General features: G+C 37.3%; 1 protein-coding gene across 1 annotated transcript; it reads left to right on the top strand.

Moving 5' to 3' along the window:
- The first annotated feature begins 1,062 nt into the window (after positions 1 to 1,062).
- On the top strand, positions 1,063 to 17,479 carry mccc2 (methylcrotonyl-CoA carboxylase subunit 2). The gene is made up of 17 exons (XM_088335155.1): positions 1,063 to 1,298; positions 3,297 to 3,363; positions 3,822 to 3,906; positions 4,041 to 4,142; positions 5,608 to 5,735; positions 6,781 to 6,893; positions 7,004 to 7,117; positions 7,229 to 7,293; positions 7,827 to 7,926; positions 7,996 to 8,091; positions 8,586 to 8,658; positions 10,502 to 10,578; positions 11,437 to 11,503; positions 14,230 to 14,386; positions 14,666 to 14,780; positions 15,130 to 15,215; positions 16,649 to 17,479. Exons 1-17 carry the CDS (start codon positions 1,167 to 1,169, stop codon positions 16,764 to 16,766), a joined length of 1,695 nt encoding a protein of 564 aa, XP_088191281.1. The 5' UTR covers positions 1,063 to 1,166; the 3' UTR covers positions 16,767 to 17,479.
- The last annotated feature ends 1,351 nt before the right edge of the window (positions 17,480 to 18,830 follow it).

Genomic DNA, 18,830 nt, shown 5'->3' with positions numbered 1-18,830 from the left:
GAATAATTAAATTAATACACCAATAGATAATATGATATATAGTATATTTAAAAATACTGGAAAAAACTATTAATTGGTTAAAATTCAGTTTATATGATGAATTGTTCACAGAATATTACAATTAACGGTGTTTATTAAATAAGTCATTTTTTCGTGGCGTTATCCTCAAAGGGACAGTGTGTGTTTTTAAACGCCTTCTAGCGGATAGAACACTTCTTTCACTTAAGAAAATAAACATTTTGACTTAAATAATGAACAAAAATTCGTGAACTATTATATTACCATGCATTTGAGAAATTTGCGTTTGTTCGGTACGATATGAGGCTCACAAAGAGGGAGCTGGCATGATTGGCAGCCATCTTGCTGCTACATGTACTTCAAAAAAACAACAATCGGTCTTTCTTTTTTCCTTTTGTATTTTAACTTTTTATTGTTCTTTTCTTCCTCTTTTATTTTATCCTCGTTTATTCGTTCATTTGTTTTTCTTTTCTTTTTCTTATTTTCTTTTATTCATTTTTGTTTTTTCTCATTTTTCCTTTTATTGCTCCTTTCTTTTTTCCTACTTTATTTGTTCTTTTTCTTGCCGTTTTAAAAAATATTTTTTACTTTTCCTCTTTCTTCCTTTTCTTTTTCCTTATTTATTCTGCTTTTGTCCTTCCCTCTTATTTTTTACGTTTTTCCTCTTTATTTATTTATCATTTTTCTCCTTTTCCTTTTTTTGTATTTCTTTTCACTTTTTTCCTTTCCCTCGTGTAGGTTTGAGATCAGGGGATGGTGTAATAATAGTCTGTAGTCTGTGGTCCGTGCAGCCCTTTGAGACTTCTTGTGATTAAAGAATATATAAATAAACATGACTTGACTTGAATTTTTGTCCAGAAAATGGTCACACTCCCTCGAGCTTTTTAGCACTCGTTTTTCATTTGCACTACACAATACAGTGACATCTAGTGGTCAAATCTTTCAAACTGTCCCTTTCATAAAGCGTTACAACTTTGTTTTGCTTTTCAATGCGTCGTCTACATGCACTACTTCTAACTACCACGAGAGGCAGTCTCGGTTTCTATTATCACTTTGAGCACTAAGCAAGCAAGAATGTCGCTAGGCTAAGCTAGCAAAAACACGAAGGGGAAAAAAAACTTCGCGTTGAGTTAGAACTTATCGTCAAAATGCTTCTTCAGACGGTCAAGCCTCTTCTGCTTCGTTGCAGGAGTATCCCGCTGACTTATGCGAGGACGTATCATGCTGACCAAGTCGCCAGACTCGGCTCTCAGCCGGACAAACATTCCGACGTTTACCAGGTGAACTACATGCTAGCTACAAACTAGCCGCATCCTGGCTAACTGTCAAAACATCTACAGGACTCTGGATAAGATTAACTATTTTTATGGGGATAAATAAAGAATGTGATTTCCACGAAAACTGTTATTCCACTATAAGTTGTTTTTTTACTGGTAATTAATCAAATCAAAAGTGATCATTCTGGTAATTGCTTTACTTTACATAAATGACATACATGTTATTGTATGTGCAAATATTCATTTTTTCCCTTTGTTTTTTTTGTGCTATGCCTTATTATAAAGTCACAAACGAACAAATCACGTAGAATATATGTCTATAAATATGAAAATATTTATTCTCATTGAAAACAACGTAGTGAACAATGTTTACAACGAGATTGGGCATTGCACTCCAGGAAAAGCATGTGATAAAACATTTACAATAATTAAATAAGCTAAAAAAAAAAGAATATTGGCATATTGGCAATATTCACAATGTGGTGCCGGTAGACAGGCACAAGTTACATCAGAAAATCTTGCAATGGCATTTAGCTACAGCATTGTACAAAATAAGAAAAAAGAAATGAAATATGAATATACATAAGCAAGATATTTTTCAGTTTTGTGTGCTTGTTTAGGCTCTGAGGAAGAAACTGTCTCTGAGCCTGTTAGTCGTTGTATTAAGGGACTTGTAGGCTTTGTAGGTATTTCAATGTTATAGTTGGTAGTTTTAACTTTAGTAGACACTCATTTTTTTTCCTCTAGGTGTTTTTTTGCAACTTTTTTTCCTTTTTTTCTTTTCTTTGTTTTTGTGTATGTGTTTGTCTTGCTGTTGGTCACCCCTCTCAAGGGATATGACCAGGGTAGATGGATAGATAGTTAGATAGACACTCCAATATAAGGCGAGAAGACAACAATGGATTTTGGAACTTGTAAAGAGGTCCATGAGAGGAGCTCTCGGATAAGAAGATTCCTTCCATTCCTCAAGCTCTCCTCCAAGCTCCATTCTTAAAAACTTCAAGATTACGAAACAGATCATCCTTAAAATGTGTGGACATCAAAGAACAGCAACATCATTGGCATATAGTAACATTAATGCGAGAGTCAAAACAGTGATCAACAGTGAGTCAAAATAAGGAAATTTACCCCATTAAATCTCCTTTGAACTTGTGCAATTGTAAAAAAAGAGAAAAAAATACATCAATAATGTTGCCGCAATTGCCTCATTTTCATCAATGCCTGAGTCCAAGCAAAACTTTTGTCTTTAAAATGTTTTTATTTTATTTTTTCTTACATTTTTCTTGTCAAGTCTCATTTATGCGTTTATCCCTTAATGTCAAAAAGTGTCGAAAGGCTGCACAGACCTCCATTAGAACCCCTCATCTGAAACGTGCATGATGGCAAGGGACAACCTCGGAATAAGAAAAATAATAACATTTTGAGAAGGGATCGCACATGAGGTGATCTTACTTCCAGAATGACCAGGCTGCAATGAATCTTGTAAGGACATTAACAGACAATGCACAGTCAACATCAACGTTAAATATAACTAATAAAGTAAATAATGCAAAATGTCTTGGGGGCTGTTGGGGGCTGGGAGATTTAAAAGAATAACATCAGAGTCAGTTGATGAAACATTTACTCACACTTTGCCTTTTGTTTTTATTTTTTGCATTTTACTGGAAGTCACTCGGGATTTGGGCCAAAATGTTTAAAAAAAATACTGTACATGTGTCACACCATAGTTTTTCACTCAAAAAAAACAAAACATTTCTATGTTTTGTTAGTTGAAGATAATGCCAGAAAAATATGTAGCGGGACACATTGAGATAGCAAAATATTCCAAATTTATTTATATTCCAACCTTATTGTGTGAGTATATCTTTTTATTTGCCATTACTAATGGGGGATGGGAAGGGGGATATTTTCCTTCTGTACATTCAATGCTTTTCTACAGCATTTTGAGTTGCAAGTCTTGATTTGATCACTCAACAAATAAATCACATTTTTATCTTTCAGGAGAATTATGAGCGGATGAAGGCTCTTGTTGATGAATTGAAGAGCCGGGCAGAGAAGATTAAATTAGGTGGGTGGGAATAAGTCATGACTATTAGCATTTGTGGTTGATGATGCTTCAAAACTTTGATTTCTGTCTGATTGGTATTTTTCCCTTCCATCACTGCAGTATAATGATGAGGTCCTCTTAGTGATTTCTAAGCTTCAATAGCTATTGTACTTACAGCGTTATTGTTACAGTTTTATTGCTACTGTTTACCTGACTTGTTTACCTGACTGCCCTTTTTGGACATCTGGTTAGCTGCTCCTCTTGCACTATTTGCGCTACTGTAAAATACTATACATAGCCATAATTATTTAGTATATTATTAGTACTCAATACTCCAACTCAATACATTTTATTTATATCTGTACATTCAAGGAAACTGTGCGGGTCAGATGTATCGACATTTCGTTCTGTATACACGTGTACTAGAATGACAATAAAGTAGATCTGAATCTGAATTAACTCTGTTCTTGTGGTCTTAGGCGGGGGAGAAAAAGCCAGAAAACTTCACACTTCCCGCGGTAAACTCTTGCCAAGAGAACGCATCGATCGACTGCTGGATCCAGGGTATATCTGGTTAACTTGCTTTCTTCCTGCTCAATTTACGACGGTGATAGGCGAATGCTTAAATTGCATTCTTGGTCATTTTTCTGTTTAAAAAAGTTATAGTCTTTATTAATATGTTTTTTTTTTCTCTTCAGTGCTCCTTTCTTAGAATTTTCCCAGTTTGCTGCATATGAGTTGTATGGAAAAGAAGAGGTACCTGCAGGCGGAATGATCACTGGGATTGGACGCGTTTCTGGGTAAGTGTGGGGCAGTATAAAATCGCTGTTATTGTCTCAGTAGGTATGAGTTAAACCTTTTAAATTTAAACTTGGACCATAACATGGGAATTCATTTCTCTAATGTTGACTGTCTTTCATATATTTATGTACAACTTCATGAAACTTTTTGGTCGAAGTATTGGAAACATGACTGCATAACCGGAAATAAAGTGGAATAATTTTGAACTACATAAAAATGTTGCATGAAAGATTTGAATAATAAAGGAAAAAGTCATCAATACAAAATTAAAAGTACTTAAATGTATTGAAAAGTGTGAAAAAGTTTGGTAAAGTATGAAAAACTAATGAATCATATGAAAACGTATAAGTACAAAATGGTACCAAAAATTATGAAAATTTAATTCAAAGTATGAAATGGTACCAAAAAAAAGTACGAGAAGCCCTGTATGGTTGTGAGAAGTTTGAAAAAGAACTGAAAAGTACAAATTATTAGTGGCAAAATTACTTTAAAGTATGAAAAGGTAAAATGAGTACAAAAAAGTAGTGAAAAATACTAAAAAGGACAAAACGTACTGAAAAGTAGTGAGAAGTTTAAAAAGTACTGAAAAGTGCATGGAAGTATGAATAACTTAAGGGTATGAAAGTTCTGAAAAGTAAGAAAAAGAACTAAAAGTATGGAAATACTCATAATAATTATGTAAAGGTACAATAAGTATGAAAAGTCCCGAAAAATACTAAAACCTACTGAAAGGTATGAAAACCTAATAAGAAGTATCAGGGGTACAAAAAGTGTAATAAGGATCTGAAAAATACTAAAAACGTACTGAAAGGTACTAACAATTACAAAAAGAATAGAAAAGTGTGTAGACAGAAGCTTATACAAGTTATGAAACTTATAAAAATACCAAAAAAATTATAAAAATCCATAAAAAACAGGGTACTGAAAAGTACTTTGAAAGGATACTGAAACATACTTAAAAAGTGCTGAAAAGTATGAAAAAGTACCGTAAAGTCTTGAAAATGACAAAAAGTAGTGACTAGCACTTGGAACCATGGGAATTAAGACTGCAAACATTGTTGCAACTTTAAAAATAGTGAATTTAACGGTATAGTTCATACAAGTGGAATCATTTAAAATGCTGATGATTTAAATCCATCAAAAATGCAAAAGATTTTGAAGAAAAAGAAGTGGGTGACGCAAAAACCAGAATGGTCGGGAAATTTTGTGAAATACTAATGTTGGAAATGTTCAAAACGTCCCCAAAAATGAGTTTAAAGAGCTGAATGTTTTGAATTTGAAATTGGAAGGATGGGAGGGATACATTTTGGTCCTTGCCTTCACCTTATTTTGACAATGATGTGTACTTACTGTATTTTTTTCAAACCTCTCTCTTCCTTTGTATTTAAATACCCCTCATTGTTTTTATATAATTCGACATTTAAATGTTGTCATTGAAATTAACCTGTAATTTGTCTTGAGCAGGGTCGAATGTGTCATCGTTGCCAATGATGCCACAGTAAAAGGTGGGACGTACTACCCGGTTACAGTCAAGAAGCATCTTCGTGCACAAGAAATTGCACAACAGAACCATTTGCCCTGCATCTACTTAGGTAATTACTAAGGTAACTAAAATAAAATAAATATGGTGCAGTTTCTATAAACGGAACCACAACCCTCAACTCAGCTTTAAGAAAGACATGCAAAAATTGTATTATTTAGTGTAATGTATTTCTTTATTTAAAGAAGTTGATTCTTAGTAAGAATATATAACGTCTATGCTCATAAATTTATGCCTGTGACCTCCAAAATCAAATCACTATTTTAGTTAATGTGTTGTTACCGAAATAATGAATAGAATACGACGTAAACTGCGTAGGTTCGCAGCGTTTTGATCTAAGAACACTGGGGGTCGCCGTTGTGCTGTAATTCACTGGTTCCCAATTGGTCTGACTTGTGGACCCAGCATTCCATCCTAATGACAAGCTGCGGCTCAAATGCAGAAAACATAGCCACATACTTAAAGAAGCTCTTACCTAAAATACATAAAATTGTGTACCTAAATAACAATAATTACTCATTGTGTAGTTAATAAGGATCATTAAAATTGTTAAAACGGTAGAAATATAACACTTTAAACAATTTACTGTCACTTCAAGCAGTGCTTCAATGGCAGGCACTCGTACAATATTTTCATCTTCCACAATAAGTTCCTACTTTGACTCAATTGTTGTGGTCACCGTTTTCCATTTTTCCATCACCTTATCATGAACTTTCTTGGAACCCATTGTGAGGGGAAAAAAAATGGTTTCAGATTTAGTTTTGTTTTCTTTATTTTTCTTTTCCTTTAGTTTTTTGGGGGTTCCATTTTAGGTTTTGTTTTTGGTTATTATTTTGGGCTTGATTTGCGTTGTTTTCTTTTGGGTTTTTGGTTTGGGTTTAAGTCTGGTTTTCTTTTGTTTTTAGTTTTGGTTTTGAGGCTTTGAGGGATTTGTTTGGGTTTTAGATAGGTTTGGGTTTTTGTGTGATTTTGGTTTTGCTGATTATTTTGTGCGACAGATCTAAAAAAATTAAACTGGAACAACAGTCTTTTTTACCATAAAAGAAGTATTTTAGAATATATATAATTTGCTCACAAGATGTTTTTGATCACTTCAGTGGACTCGGGAGGTGCCAATCTTCCCAGACAAGCAGACGTTTTTCCAGACAGAGATCATTTTGGGCGTATTTTCTACAACCAGGCCCGCCTGTCATCCCAGGGAATCGCTCAGGTAACACTGCGTGCGTCTCTTCTCACTTGATGTTTCACTTCAACAAGTTTTTTTTTCTTCTCTTTGAGCCACGTTCCCGCTTTTGAAAATGCTGTCTTTTATCTCTTGAGATTGCCGTGGTGATGGGCTCCTGCACCGCTGGTGGGGCGTACGTCCCCGCCATGGCAGATGAAAGCATCATAGTCAGGAAGCAAGGGACTATTTTCCTCGGAGGTCCTCCACTGGTACTTTTCTTTGCAATTGCAAATTGACTCCGACGATGATGATCTCGGTGGATTGTATGTGATTTGTTGCCAATCCTCGCTGAAAATGCATCGCGTTTCTTGTGCTTTAAGGTGAAAGCAGCAACTGGAGAGCAAGTTTCTGCCGAGGATCTCGGAGGTGCTGATCTTCACTGCAGGTGCAAGATGGCAATTTTTAGAAAAAAATATACTAGTGCAGGGGTCACCAACCTTTTTGAAGCTGTGAGCTACTTTTTTTTTTTACTGATTAGCGCAAAGATCTACCAGTATGACAATTTATCATAATACTATGTTGTTACTATTGCCCCCAATAAGCAGGTAGGCGCCTTGCATGGCTGCATGACCGCTATTGGTGTGTGTGTGTGTGAATGGGTAAGTGTGAAGCACATTGTAAAGCGCTTTGGGTGGTCTTCATTGACTTAAAAAGCGCTATATAAATGCAGACCATTTACCATTACTATTTTATCATGTTCTTATCAGAGTAATTATCAGGATTCATACGGGTGCTTGAAATCCTTAAATATATTCCAGATGTAAGAAGTCGAAGAGCCCTCAAAATGGTCAACTAATGTCTTATCATTTTTTGTGCAAAAGTAAGATAGGACATGTTATCATTTGTCATAACAAAATCTGAGATAGTTTCACCGGACAGATAACAAACACCTCTCCTATCGATTTCACGCTTTCACAGGAAGTCCGGCGTGACGGATCATTACGCTTTGGACGACAACCACGCCCTTCATTTAGCGCGGAAGGCCGTACGAAGCCTCAACTACAAAAAAAATCTCGACGTAAGTCCCGAAGACGTCAAATCGCGTGCCGCATGATACGGTCTGACCGCGTGCTGTGGCGTCTTCCAGGTTACTACAGAGCCCACCGAAGCACCGCTCTACCCCTCAGATGAACTCTACGGTATTGTCGGCGACAATCTCAAACGCAACTTTGATGTCAGAGAGGTACTTTGAATTCACAGATAGAAGGCTGTTTTTTATGCCGTCTCCCTGCACATTTTTTTTTCATTCCCTTTTCCAAGAGGAAAAAACTGTTACATACCAAAGAGCCAAATTGTACTTTTGTGAAAAGGCAAACGAATGAGTGGAGCACGTTTCTATCACAGTAGATGTTAGCAGTTTTTCTAGCATAGAGGTCATCACCACTCTTTGTCACTGATTAGCGGAAAAAGCTTACCATTTTTATTGTATATGCGTTTTTAAAATGACTATATATCCTTAAAATCATGTTAATGCTCTGTTGTTAAGTTAATACCAAGTTGTAAAAGTAGGGTGCATTGTTTACTATTCTAACCTGTCTTACACGGAATCGTCTAATAAATTTCAATTTCCAGTTCACTGCTTGGAAATAAATTAATACTTAAAAAACCTTTTAAAATTATATTTCAATTCATGTGTTTACCCGGCATGTACTCAACATATTTGTTTTGGGTTCACAGGTAATTGCAAGAATCGTTGATGGGAGTAAATTTGATGAATTCAAGGCGTTCTATGGAGACACACTAGTAACAGGTACGCCAGAAGAAAAATAGATTTTTAAATACATTGCTCATTATTTTTATTTTATTTTGAAATATAATTATAAAGAGTTTGTATTCAAATTGTCTGAAAATAATATAATGAGCTTACTTACCTCTCTGTGTGCCCTGCGACTGGCTGGCAACCAGTTCAGGGTGTCCCCTGCCTACTGCCCAAAGATAGCTGGGATAGGCTACAGCTCCCCTGCCACCCTACTGAGGATAAGCAGTGCAGATGGATGGATAATATTTAAACTGCCAATTAAAGTTGGTAACTATACTAATAATAGTGTTATGCGCTCGCCTGACTTTCCTAGAGCCAACGTGGGTCGGTTATCTTACGGACTGATTGATAAAAAATGTATAATTGTGTATCTGATCTAATATCTTAGTTTCTCTATTTTTAAACAAACAAATGAATAAATTACTCTGTGTGGTATCAGAGATAAAAGATTTTTTTTCACTGTACATTAAAACTTTGGTGTTTAAAGGTGCGCTGCGTCGTTTGAGATGTTTTTCAAAAGGTTGAAAGTAAAATATTGTTAACAATGCTCTACTCTATTCAATGAGCCTTTATGAAAAATTCCACTGTGCCTATGTGCCTATATTTTTTTACTTTTAGCACCACTGTTCTGAGATTCGCAGCACATTAAGAAGCAGGGGTGGAGAGTGATTTCATTCTTGTTACTTTTTTTTTTGTTTGTAAATGTAGCCTGAAAATTATAAAAGTTAGAAAAGGCCTGTTTCAAATACAGCCCACACGCAAACCCAACCACCCAAAAAGATGAGAAAACAACAATTTATTAGTACTTGAGGAATGAGCCGACTGAGGTTGCGATCATGACTTTAAAGCCAGCAGATGGTGGTAGAGAGTAGCAAAATTTCAGGTTCCTGACATTTAAGATTAGACTTCTGCTAAAATATGGGCAAAAGAAAAAATATTTTTGTACTTCCACTAAAATTGTGAACTTTTGTAAACATTCTGACCTGCAGTCCTCCTCGTGTCGAAATCATGACTCGGTGTTAAGACGTGATTAATGCCACAAACTATGCAAACAATTAGCTTTACATGTTTAATAAAACCTTTGGATTGCATTGCACAATTATTTTCCTTATCCTGACATAAACAAATAACATACCAAGATGGATGTTTTTTTTCCCATGTTTTTCTAAGCTGAAACCTTGGCCGTTGTAAAACTTACTTTGTGGGAGGGCTGCACGAACCGAAATGTAATCGATATTGCGCTGTGTGCAATTGAGTAATCGCAAGACACTGCGGTTTGAGCCTTGTGTGAGCATACAGCGACCATAACAAACCTCCCCAGAAGAGGGTGCTGTTTTCTTAATGTTAAAGCCTGTCAATCTGATTAACCCTCGTGTTGTCTTCATTTTAAAGACCATTTTATACTCATTCATTTTTCTACTGATGGGATTAATCTAGGAAAAGTTTTAAAGTTAAATAATATATCATTAAAGGGGATTGTTTTGAGATTTTAACAACTCAGTGGGAGGTCATTTTGACCCGAGGTCAACAGGAGAGTTAAGTACTTACATAAAACAAAACTAGCATAGAAAATGCATTTTTCTTTTTAAATCGAAAAGCGCATCAAAATTACAATAGTGGTCCAATTCTGTTTTTTCCAAAATCATGCAGTCCGACTTTCTAGCCTCCAATAGCCATTTCTTTTCACCTAGCACGAGTTAATTACCCCTCACTGGCTGTGTGAGTAATAAAAAAATGTCAAAGATGAACATATGGATCTCCTTGTAGGAAACGACCTTTTCTAAATGACCTGAATCAAGGTCATTGCCATTTTAACGTTGTTTTTTACCCGCAGGATTTTCCAGAATCTTCGGTTATCCCGTCGGAATAATCGGCAACAACGGAGTGCTGTTTTCAGAATCTGCCAAAAAGGTAAAATAGTGTTTTTAAGCCTCAACCCGGCATAATCATGTGAAAGTTTTTTTAAAGAGTGAGAGCGAAATGTTCTCCAAGTGTCAAGGACTTTAACGCATTAGTTGAGTAAGCCCTTTCCCAGGGGAACACGAGCTGCTTCCAACAATGAATACCAGTATCCCTCTCATGAGAGCGCCTCCCCCTAATAGATGATTTGTTATGACCCTTCTTAGCGGAGGGGCCCGCTACAATAAGCTCTCTAATTGCGTTTGTCCGAGCCCCAGCGCTATCATAAAGGCGTTGCGTTTGAAAGCCACCGACCGTTTTCATTCAACATCCTTCACTTAATTTGCCAGGCGATTCTGCCTTGAACAGAGATGAACTGTAACCGCCCTTTAAATGGACCAGGCGTTGAATGTGTCATTACGGACTGGCGCTCTTTTCACAATTGCCGTTCGATTTGAAGGGTAAAGGAAAAAAACTGATTCATTTTCCCGTCTCGGTGTGAAAGTGCGAACATTGGGTGTTTTATCAGCGTGATTGCTGTTGAATGCGGCGGGCACGGTGCCTCAAATGTGCTCGGCAAGCACATCCGAGGAAAATCAATAGCGCGCCCGCATCGGGAGACGCGCTGTCGTCGCCGAAAAAGGCAGCCGGCACCGACTGCGGCGCTAAATGCTGCACTCAGAGCTGTTTGTGTTTTTCAAAAAGTGACAGGCTGCAAAGAAACGATTAACTGTGCCAGTGGATGATAATTAGTTCCCCAATTTGTTAGCGCATTGTAATTAGAACGGAGCTTATAAACAAAGATGTTAAGAGCATGTCTGGACACTCCTTTTGCTGTGGATTAACTCCGGCCGTTTTTTTCTTTTTTAGGGCACACATTTCATCGAATTATGTTGTCAGCGAAACATTCCCCTTATTTTCCTGCAAAACATAACAGGTGAGTGCTGACTTGCTGGTGTGTCTTCTTCTTAAATGGTTTTGTGGATGATAAACAAGACAAAGAGGATTGGTGAAAGTGGCAGTAATGAGATTGGGCCCAAGTATTTTGGCCGGTAAATTGATTTTATAGCAGACCCCCCCCTAAGGGCTTTGGAAAAAAACATAAAATTACCAAATTGGGACTTCCAAGGGGTATTTAAAGACACCATTTTTATTTTTAAATGTTTTTAACCATGATTATCCAAGAACATGTTATTGTTATGAGCCATTGTTTGAAAAGTAAATAATAAATATCAAGAAAATGTCACGATTGATCAAGGAATAGTGATAATTGCAAAAAAGGATACGTTTTAACAGTTTAGAATGTAAAAAAGGTTTTGTAGTAATTACTGTAGGGTTTTTGTAGTATCTCTGTAATATAGTATTACTGTCGTAGTATGTTGTAGTATACCTAGTGTATTTGTCTCCAAGCCAGATGTATAGTGTCCATTGAATATTTTATACAGTATTTTGAGTCGCAATCCCTTGCCTGAAAAGTGCTATACAAATACAGTTTGATTGATTCATTAAAATATTGAAAATGCCACAATGCTCTTGTTTCAATAAAATAAGTAGCACCACCCTAAACAAGCACGCAAATCTGTGAAAAATATATATCTTGCAACTGTTATAAATACCATATGTGATGTTATTCTGTTTTTTATACTGGTCACATGCAAAGGAGTGTGCAAAGGATGCCAGTTAGTTATATTTATTTTTATTGAGCACTGTTTTTTGGGTCGTTTTGACGATTATGAACAGTTTACATCATTGTCAGTATTGGCCAATCATGTTACTGTTCTTTAGGGTGGATCTGCTTTTGTAACCTAGGACATTTGATAAAAAGTAAGGACACAGGGGAGGGCTTTTAGATCAGGTTTGTCTTTCTAGTGTGACGTTTAGTTCCTCTCCTGTTCTCACAAGTTCAAAATCCATTGATGTCTTCTCTCCCTCTTTTGAGTTTCTGTTTAACTTTTGACCGTTGCATACACGTGACGACACCATGACTGACGGTAGTCACCCGTCGTAAACAGTGGACTAGGCTTGTAAAGAGTAGACAACAAAAACAGCTATACTATGTAACACCATTGGCAATGACTCGTCAAATGAAAATTGTGCAGCTGTCTGATGAGGTGGCTCACTTTGTAAGAAAGCACTATTTAGAGAAACTGAGGATAGGATTAGCAATACTAGGTACCGAGCAATACAGTCTAATCCAATCGTCCTGTCTGCCTTCAGTCCACACCATCCGTATCACGATACTATAGAATTATCCCTATTTAAAGCTTATAAAAGTTTGGATACATACCAGTTCCTTGTGGCTGGTACGCGTTACTGAAATGAAATGAAATGAAATGATCTGCATTTATATAGCGCTTTTCAAGTCATTGACTTCCCAAAGCGCTTTACAATGTGCTCCACATTTCCCAATAGCGGCCTTGCAGCCATGCTAACCTGCTTATTAGGGGGTATTAGGGGTTCAGTGTCTTACCCAAGGACACGTCGACATGTAACATGGACGAGCCGGGATTCGAACTGGGATCCCTTGATCCCAAGACGAGCGCTCTACCTCCTGAGCTACTGCCGCCCCAAAAGCAAAACTGTGCTACGTTTTGCTGTGAAATGTTCTCCTTGTGCAGACATTACTACAATGACTTTGTATCTAAATTTTGATAAATGTAATGGAAAAGTAAAGCACGGAGGTTTGAACTTTGTGCATTTTGAAAATATTTGAAACTGCATTTTGATTATTGTTACATCATTAGTTAATATACATTATGTAATTCTACTATATTAAAGGGAAAAAACAAATTCCTCCCCCAAAAAGAAACTAACTCTAAATGATTCATTGCTAGATGTTTTTCAAATGGGGAGAGTCATGACAGCCATTTTTTGCCATTTTAACTCATTGTTGAAGATCTACAAAAAAATTGTCTTGGAGCTATATAGACATAGGACAAGAAGTTTGTTTATAGCTTCAACCGTCATTTACCAAACAGCAGTTGAACTTTAATTTTCTTGAACACTCTTGTTTCCAAGAAAACCTTACCAAAAAAGCATTTTGTGAGAGGATTTGAACTTTCAAATTATTGCTTTTTTTGCATTTGTGATGGCTCCAATATCTAAACAATGCTTTCCATAAACACAATAGTGCTTTGCTTGCAAAATTACATGTTATTCCAAGAAAACTGTACTATGCATTAACTTAGCAAGAACTTTTCAGCTTTTGACATTTCGGTCACAATGTCGATTATGTTCCTGAGGACGTGCACAAAACGTCCTCTCTGCTCCAATGATAACGAAGTGATCATAGAAATCATATCATAGAAAAAAGCTCTGTTGAAGCGTTAACTGTCAGTACTTATTCATATCTTGGTTACTCTGACAGGAAGCAACACTAGGAAGTTGGGTTTCCACGATGTGTGGACAAATATCTGATAAAATTTCTAATGAAAGTCACTCCTGCCATCTAATGGTGATTCATCATACTGAAATCATTCCAATAGGCTTGATATTTATCGACGAGCAGTGCCAAGCCTTTTCTTATATTTTTTTTTTAATAAAAAGGGTTTTTTTTCATTTTGGAATTCAGGGACAATGCTTCTGAAATCGTATTTGAATGAGTGAAACATGTTTAACCTCATCTATTGAATTTGTACTTTGATTTTGTGTCTTCCTTGTCAGGTTTCATGGTGGGAAGGGAGTACGAAGCCGGAGGTATCGCCAAAGATGGCGCCAAGATGGTGACGGCCGTGGCCTGCGCCAACGTGCCAAAGATGACCGTCATCATCGGCGGCTCTTACGGGGCGGGCAACTACGGCATGTGCGGACGGGCTTACAGGTATCGACCCCCTCCAGTGATGAAAATCCTCTTAACTAGGCTGTGGGATTTCAATTTTGTTTTAGTCCCAGAAAATAACAATTGTCTGGGTTTTTTAGGAGATGAGCTCGACGTGTTTTTTTTTCGTGTGTGCTTTGTGGACGTTCCTATTTTGTAATCGAACGACAACGCTTTCAGACTGGCAATTTTCCCAGCAGGCTTTCTAAAAATCACTTTCTGTACCTTTTGTTGTTTTCCATTACCGTCAGCGACTGACTGAGCGCCTGTTTCTTCCTGCAGCCCCCGATTCCTCTACATGTGGCCAAATTCCAGGATTTCCGTCATGGGTGGGGAACAAGCTGCGACCGTCCTGGCCACCATCACCAAAGATCAGCGTGCCAGGGAGGGAAAGGAGGTAACAAAAGGCTACCGTTAGCCAATCAGGATGTCCTGCCAAAAGCATAAACATAATGCGCTGACACCTTTTATTTGAAGATGGCCATTACACCATTACTCGATGCTGTAATGATTCTGATTAGCGCTGTCGTTGGCTGCAATTAAAAAGTGTTAAATGTCCTGTGGGGGACGTGCTGAGAGCTTTAATAGCTGCAAAATGACACCTACAATTGCTAGTGATGATTAACATGATTAGACGTTATACAATGTGAACACAATGAGGAGCTCAATGAGAACCAAATTGCAGGTCTTTTTTGCAAATGTTATCCTCCCGGCCACAATTTTATAATCTTTGAACCTTTTTAAAGTTCACAGCGGAGCAGGAAGCTGCCATGAAGGAACCGATAGTGCGGCGATTTGAAGAAGAAGGAAGTCCTTACTACTCTAGCGCCAGGTGATGTTTCTTGTGAAAAAAATGTAATACTCTTGCTGTCATATGAAAAAAACGTATCCCTTTGTTTCCTTTTTTTTTTTAGATACGATGGTTCGTACGGGTGCTTGAAATCCTTGAAAATGCTTAAACTTTAATGTTGTGTTTTCAAGGATCAAAAATCTCTTGACTTTTTGGTGAAGTGCTTGGAAATGCTTGAAATTGTTGCCTTGTTTCCGAAGAAGTCTACTTTAAAGTGAAAATGACACTGCTCTCTGGTGGTGTTACTTTGCCATTGCATTTTTTCTTCCCTCGTGATAGACAAGTTGGCATTAGTTCTTATGGCATTTTCATGTGAAGCGCCATCGCCCCCCACGAGTCGCACCCATGACAACAGATGCATGTTATACCTAAATGGGCACTAAGTAATGTCTATTAGTGCAAGTATTACGTATCAATTATGGACATTTATTTTGGGCCAATCAAAAAAATGAAGGTAGGGTTTCCATGTGGTAAATTGTAATTGGAAACGAAATTGGTTTCTTTTTTCTTTAACATAACCTGTAAATTCAGTCATTCATTTAAAAAGCCCCTAAGGAAAAAAATATCACCAAAATAGAATTTAGTTTTTAAATGACCATGTAATCTGTTCGTCAATAGCATATCCCAATTGAATTAATTATCCATTATGTGGAAGATGTAAACCTTTGACAAAAGACAAAAATCTAATGTAAGGATACGTAAGAGAAAGAGTGAAATACATTGAGAAAAAGAAAATGGGGAAGAAAGCGAGATAGAAAACAAAGAAAGAGGGAGAAAAAGAGCATTCCAAACTAAGGGGGTGAAAAAGAGGGAAAGAAATGAAAAGAGATAGAGTACAAGAGAAAAAGAGGGAGAGAGTAGAAAAACAGTGGGAGAAGGTGGGAGGAGTGATTGAGAGATGGAAAGGAGACAAAGACAGACCTGGCAAGAGAGCGGAAGAAAAAAATGAGAGAACAAGAAGAAAGAGAGACGAGAGGAAAAAGAACAAGGGAAAAAGTGTAAAAAAACAGGTAGAAAAAATGCAGATAGTGTCTTTGTGAATGCTGCCTGGCTTTAGCGACATCAAGTGCACATATTTAAATCTGCAGCTCGTTTCTCTCTTGCTCTTCTCTCAGCGTTGTCTCGCGATTTAATCTGTTTGTGGGACCAATCTGGCCCACAGGCCACCGCTTCGACACCACTGAATTGTGTTATAAAAAGAACAACTCCTACCCATGATTTATTTAGAGATAAAAAGCAGCGTGGAAAATGAGTGAGAACTTCCATCTCTTTCTCTTTTGCGAGTGAGGCCAAACTCAAACTGCTCTATTTCCTGTTTCAAATGCTTACTGAGAGACTTCCTGGATATATTTGAAACTGACCACCCGCAAGAATCCCTGTAGTTTTAACCTTTGACGCCTTATGTTTCCCTTCAGGTTGTGGGACGATGGAATTATCGATCCTGCCGACACGCGCCTGGTTTTGGGGCTGAGTCTGAGCGCCGCGCTTAACGCGCCAACACAAAAAACACGTTTCGGAGTCTTCCGAATGTAATATGCCTAGCCTGGATATGTCAATTCTTTTGTGCAAAGAAAAAAACGGTAACAACAGTAGCACTCTAGTGTTTCTATTATGATTTGATTATAAATGGTCCATGAAAAAAATGTGCCTTGACTGTTTCATTTTGCAAAGAACGATCAATTAAGAGGCATTAAAATCGCTCACTGTATTTAAGTAGAAAAGGGTGACCTACGTGAATCGTATAGATCCAAGGAGAAAATGGGTATTGTGAGATTTCCCTGAGTGAATCAGTTGTTTCAGATGATGCGCTTGAATTCAACTCAGTATAAAGTAGTTCAGTATATTAATGTGTAACACACATTAGATTCTAACTCATATCACACTAGTTTTATTCATGGTACCAGAGATGAATGATGGATAACGGAGAAAACGGAGGCATCCTGAAAGATATCAATAAATGCAAAAAAAAAGCACGTCGCGGGAAACAACTCTTTGGTGTATTTGACGATGAATCCGACTTTGAAAGACATGAAATACATAGTTGATTTTGTGTTGGCATTGTGTTCATAGTCAATGATTTGAATCACGGCTGGATGTATTCAATGTTTGTTACTTTCAATTCTTAGTTTGAGCTAAGAAAGCATAAAAAATGGGGTTGTGCGTTATATATAAATGTAAATGTCGTGTTTCCTCCTCACTTTTCTTTTTTTTTTCGTGTCAGCAATTAAAAACCAGAAACGATAAAATGTTGCGAGATGCATTTTCATCTGCCGCATCACCAGCAACGCATGGATCGTCACATGGGGGCAGTGTTGCGCCATTAATCTTAATTTCCTTTCAAATTGTTTTGATAAAGTAGTAGTGTTGGAAGAAACTTCCAAACAGATGTCTTGGGAATTGCAACCCAGGTGGGTATTTTTTCTCTTTTCTTGGCAAGCATCTGTTTTCTCTTAAAATCATGCAAATCTTGTGTGCTCACAGGACAGAACGTGGTGGTGAAGATGGAGCGAAGTGAATTTGTATCAAAGCGTTCTCTGGTCTGATAATTAGTTGAATTCTACACGATAACGTCGCTGTAATACGCCCCTCATCTGTTGCAAGGTAACATTTGGTGCCGTGCTTGTGACATTTGTGTTAGGAAATGCAAAGTGTGGCGCTTCGACTGCTCCTCTCTGGCTGTTGACAGCAGAAATAACTCGGACCCCGTGGCGCGGTGAGTGCGAACGCCACCCACACACCGCGTCTGCAGCAATTTCTAAAGGCTTTTCACCGGCCATACCCTCTCCCTCTTCAGATAACCCCGAGGAGGTCATTGGAAATGAATGAGGCTGAAAAGTTTCCTATTTATGGTAATTGCTCAAGTTCACTTATTTGAATGCAGGAAAAAATGGTGTTGCTTTCATAAAAAGAAGTGAAACTGTTTTGGATTGTTTCTTTTCTCTCTGAAGGTAAGTTGAGGAGAACCAAGGATTTTTGGTTTCTTTCAAAAGTGAACACTGAAGTTTTGTCGCAAACGCAAACAATCACTGCAAGTGCTACTAACATTGAATAATCTGAGTTAGAACACACTAAAGTAAAAGGTTTTTATTCTCGCTTATTTTTGCAATCAAATGCCTGCAGATGAGGGTAGCATGGGCATCTTAGCTGGAAGCTTTTCCGAGTACCTCGTGAAATTTGATGACAAATGAAACAAACTAAACATTGTATTTTACACATTTTTCTAATGGTGGGTATAGGCGTTTCAAAAAGTGGCCATTTGTAGACTACCAGTCGCAGCAGAAAAATCTGCATCCGTGTGTTTTACTTGGTTCAATTCTTTAGACATTTTGAAAGAGTTGTAAGTGTTTGACTTCTCATCCCGGGAGTCAATCAACGGTTGTGCAAACTTGCGCGTAATGATTGCGCGTAAAAATGAATCACTACTGGCGTGGGTCTAATTTGAATACAATATGTACATCTTTATATCAATATAAATTGAAATTTCATTGGCTAACCAATGTGTGGATCATCATTTGAATCGGTCACGATTGACCAAAGTAATACGGAGGTAAAGGAGGCGTTATTTTTTTTAGCAATACAGGCTCGTATAGGCTAATG

This window comes from Urocampus carinirostris, chromosome 5 (genome assembly GCF_059441175.1).
Source record: "Urocampus carinirostris isolate Australia breed hairy pipefish chromosome 5, RoL_Ucar_1.0, whole genome shotgun sequence".
Lineage (NCBI taxonomy): Eukaryota > Metazoa > Chordata > Actinopteri > Syngnathiformes > Syngnathidae > Urocampus > Urocampus carinirostris.
Note: the sequence above shows the minus strand (reverse complement) of the source record. Positions and strands in the feature narration are given on the sequence as shown.

Coding starts and splice junctions, on each gene's coding strand:
- mccc2 (XM_088335155.1), top strand. CDS start 1,167: ATGCTTCTTCAGACGGTCAAGCCTCTTCTGCTTCGTTGCAGGAGTATC. Junction 3,364..3,821: donor GGCAGAGAAGATTAAATTAG/GTGGGTGGGAAT, acceptor TTGTGGTCTTAG/GCGGGGGAGAAAAAGCCAGA. Junction 15,216..16,648: donor CCTTACTACTCTAGCGCCAG/GTGATGTTTCTT, acceptor GTTTCCCTTCAG/GTTGTGGGACGATGGAATTA.